Source organism: Humulus lupulus, chromosome 4 (genome assembly GCF_963169125.1).
Source record: "Humulus lupulus chromosome 4, drHumLupu1.1, whole genome shotgun sequence".
NCBI classification, from domain to species: domain Eukaryota; kingdom Viridiplantae; phylum Streptophyta; class Magnoliopsida; order Rosales; family Cannabaceae; genus Humulus; species Humulus lupulus.
The window spans coordinates 31,481,360-31,484,836 of record NC_084796.1 but is presented as its reverse complement, the minus strand read 5'-3'; the positions used below and the strand labels follow the sequence as shown (position 1 = coordinate 31,484,836).

General features: G+C 38.9%; 1 protein-coding gene across 1 annotated transcript; it reads left to right on the top strand.

Moving 5' to 3' along the window:
* Nucleotides 1-331: 331 nt before the first annotated feature.
* On the top strand, nucleotides 332-1,438 carry LOC133832049 (uncharacterized). Its single transcript, XM_062262439.1, has one exon. It carries the CDS (start codon nucleotides 332-334, stop codon nucleotides 1,436-1,438), a length of 1,107 nt encoding a protein of 368 aa, XP_062118423.1.
* Nucleotides 1,439-3,477: the final 2,039 nt, after the last annotated feature.

The window sequence follows — 3,477 nt, the reverse complement described above, 5'->3', positions numbered from 1 at the left end:
CAAGAATGGGTTGTCAAAGCTGAACAGAAGAAATCAGAGGAAATACAAGAAGAACAAAGGGCAAAGATTGATGAAGATGGTTTCCAACAAGTTTCCAAAGGTTTGAAGCCAAAAGGGAAGGAAGTACTTATTACTACAGCTGTAGAAAATTCTTTCCAGATGCTGTCAGAGAAGAATACAGATGACTCTAAAGGAATGGCAGGTGTTTCGAACCTTGGGGAAACAACAGGAGGGGGGGGAGTACCCTCTATTCCCAATGGATAAAAGTCTATGTTGGAACGTCCGAGGAATCAACCATCGGGATAAACAAGACGCAGTCAAGTCATTGATTATGAAGCAAAGAGTGGGGTTGGTTGGTCTCCTTGAGACGAGAGTGAAGGCCCAAAACATTGGTGCCTTGTATGTGAGAATGTTTTCAGGTTGGTGTTTTACAAGCAATATTGCGTGGCACAAAGGTGGCCGAATAATGGTGAGTTGGAACCCTTTGATATTTAATGTCAACATTTTGTGGTGCTCGAGTCAATTAATTCATCTTGAAGTTGCTACTACTGATGATAGAAACAAGTTCAAGGTGATTTTTGTTTATGCTTTTAATAAAGAAGATGAAAGAAGAGCTTTATGGAAAGACTTGTGTGCTTTGGCTGCCTTAGAACCATGGCTGGTTCTTGGGGATTTTAATGATATATTGAGCAAAGATGAGAGAATTGGTACTAAGGTGAAGTTTAACTCTTCGAATGAGTTTGCTAGATGTGTAGCAGATTGTTGCTTAGAGGATGTTAAGTTTAGTGGTAATTTTTTTACATGGACCAACAAGCAACATGGTGATGACAGGATCTTCTCGAAAATTGATAGAATATTGGCTAATCAAGCTTGGCTAGATGTTTTCTCAGCAGCTGAAGCAGTGTTCCTTTCTGAAGGTATGTTTGATCACTGTCCCGGGCTACTTACAGTTTATCAAGAGGAGTTCAATGGGAAGAAGCTTTTCAAGTATTTCATAATGTGGAGCTCTTTTCCTGGTTTTGGAGATCGAGTTAAGTGTTGCTGGAATCATCATAGATCTGGAACTCCAATGTATCAAGTGGTCAGTAAACTTAAGGCTTTGAAACAGGTCTTGAAGGAGATAAACAAGCTGGGATTTTCTAACTTACATACTAAAGTTGAAAGTGCTCGTGTGGAACTCCTGCAATCTCAACAGAAGCTGCAAGCAGATCCGATGAATCAGGAGCTGCATTCTCAGGAGCTTAAGAACAGAGAGATTTTTGCAGAACTAAATAAGGCATATGGCTCTTTTCTCCAACAAAAGGCAAAAATGAATTGGGCAAAAGGTGGTGATGAAAATACTTCTTTCTACCATGCTTGTATTCGGGAAAGGAAGTTGCAAAGTAGGATTTACTCCATTATTAATTCAGATGGGGTAAGAGTGGAATCACCTAGTTAACTGATGCTTTCTTATTTTATTATAAGCAGTTACTTGGAACTAAAATGGAACACAGGAGAAGTGTGCAAAGTGTTATTATGCAGCAGGGACCTAAAGTGACACAGAAGCATGCAGAATTTTTACTGAAGGAGTACTCTCGAGATGAAGTTAAGGTAGCTTTCTTTGACATTCCCGGGCTTAAGGCTCCGGGGTCGGAAAGATTTGGAAGTTTTTTCTTTCAAGATAACTGGAGTATAGTTGGAGAAGATGTCATCACTGCTATAATTTCTTTCTTGCACTCGGGGAAGCTATTAAGAGAAATAAATTCCACAATCTTGACTTTGATCCCCAAATGCAAATGCCCGAACTCAGTGACGGAGTACAGACCTATTGCTTGCTGTAATGTTTTGTACAAAGTTGCTAAAAAACTCATTTGCTCAAGATTAAAACTTATCTTACCAGAAATAGTAGCACAGAATCAGGGAAGTTTTATAAAAGGAAGATCTATTGCCCACAACATCATGATCTGTCAAGACCTTGTCAGACATTATGGGAGGAAGAACACTAAGCCTAGTTGTTTGATTAAACTGGATTTGCAAAAAGCTTATGACACCATAGAATGGAGTTTCATCGAAGAAATGTTGTATGCTTTTGAATTCCCAAGTAAGGTTATTAAATTGGTGATGACTTGTATTAGTTCTCCTAGATTTTCTCTAATATTTAATGGATCCTTACATGGGTTCTTTGAAGCAAAAAGAGGATTGAGGCAAGGTGACCCCATGTCTCCATTGATCTTTGTGTTAGGGATGGAATACTTATCTAGGATTATGAAAAAAATTGGAGAGAAATCTAGGTTTAGTTTTCATGATAGATGTGCGGATGTGAAGCTAAATCACCTCTCGTTTGCGGATGATGTGCTATTATTTTGCAAAGGGGATTATAGGAGTGTATATTACATGTTACAAGGCTTGAAATTATTCTCCAACACCTCCGGATTACACCCAAACTAGAAAAAGTATGTTGTCTACTGTTCGGGCATGGAAGAAAAGGAAGTTCAGCGAATCATTGATGTATCGGGATTCAGCCGAAGTCAGGTGCCATTTAAATATTTGGGAATTCCCATCTGTGCTAAAAGAATTTCAGCTAATGAGTGTACTTTGTTAGTTGAAAAAATTACAGCAAGAATAAAAAGTTGGAGTTCAAGAAATTTATCTTTTGCGGGAAGAGTTTTGTTGATCAACTCAGTGTTATTGGCTATTCACTCATACTGGAGCCAGATCATGGTGCTTCCAAAGAAAGTTCTTAGAGAGATTGAAGGTGTTTGTAGGAGTTTTCTTTGGAAGAGTCAAGCAACTTATTTAGGTCCGGGAGCAGTGGCCTGGGACTCTTTGTGTCGGTCTAAAGGAGAAGGGGGCTTGGGGTTCAAGAACATTGTTGAATGGAACAAAACAACCATGATTAAATATGTTTGGGCAATTGCAAAGAAGAAGGATAATATGTGGGTTAAATGGGTGCATGATGTGTACATTGAAGAAGAGAATTGGTGGGATTATGAGGCTCCTATGAAAAGTAGCTGGTATTGGAAGAAGATAGTGGCTATTAAGCAAGAAGTTAGAGCTCTCAAGGAGTTTCAGCATTTGCAAAATGAAGAGTACAAGATCTCAAAGGGGTACAAGTTGCTGATTGATGCTAGGGAGAAAGTAAAATGGGATAAACAAGTTTGGGGAAGACTAAATGTTCCCAAACATAGTTTTATCCTTTGGATGGATATCCAAGACAAATTGAAAACAAAAGTTATGCTCTTTAAGTTCAAGGTGATTGATGAAGAAGTGTGTGGATTATGTAATATTCACAAAGAAAATGTGGAACATTTGTTTTTTCATTGCTCTTTTAGTCATGCTTGTCTTCAAGTGTTGAAAACTTGGCTTGGTTGGATTGTAAGGGCTGTAGACCTTCAGTCCTTGATCAGGTGGATAGAGCGATCTAAGCAGTCTCAATTCAAGAAAATGGTTCTTGCAGTAGCCTTGGCAGCCCTGGTGTATCACTTGTGGCGTGCTAGA

What these genes read in the sequence shown, in the direction of transcription:
- LOC133832049 (XM_062262439.1), top strand. Translation starts at nt 332, where the DNA reads ATGAAGCAAAGAGTGGGGTTGGTTGGTCTCCTTGAGACGAGAGTGAAG.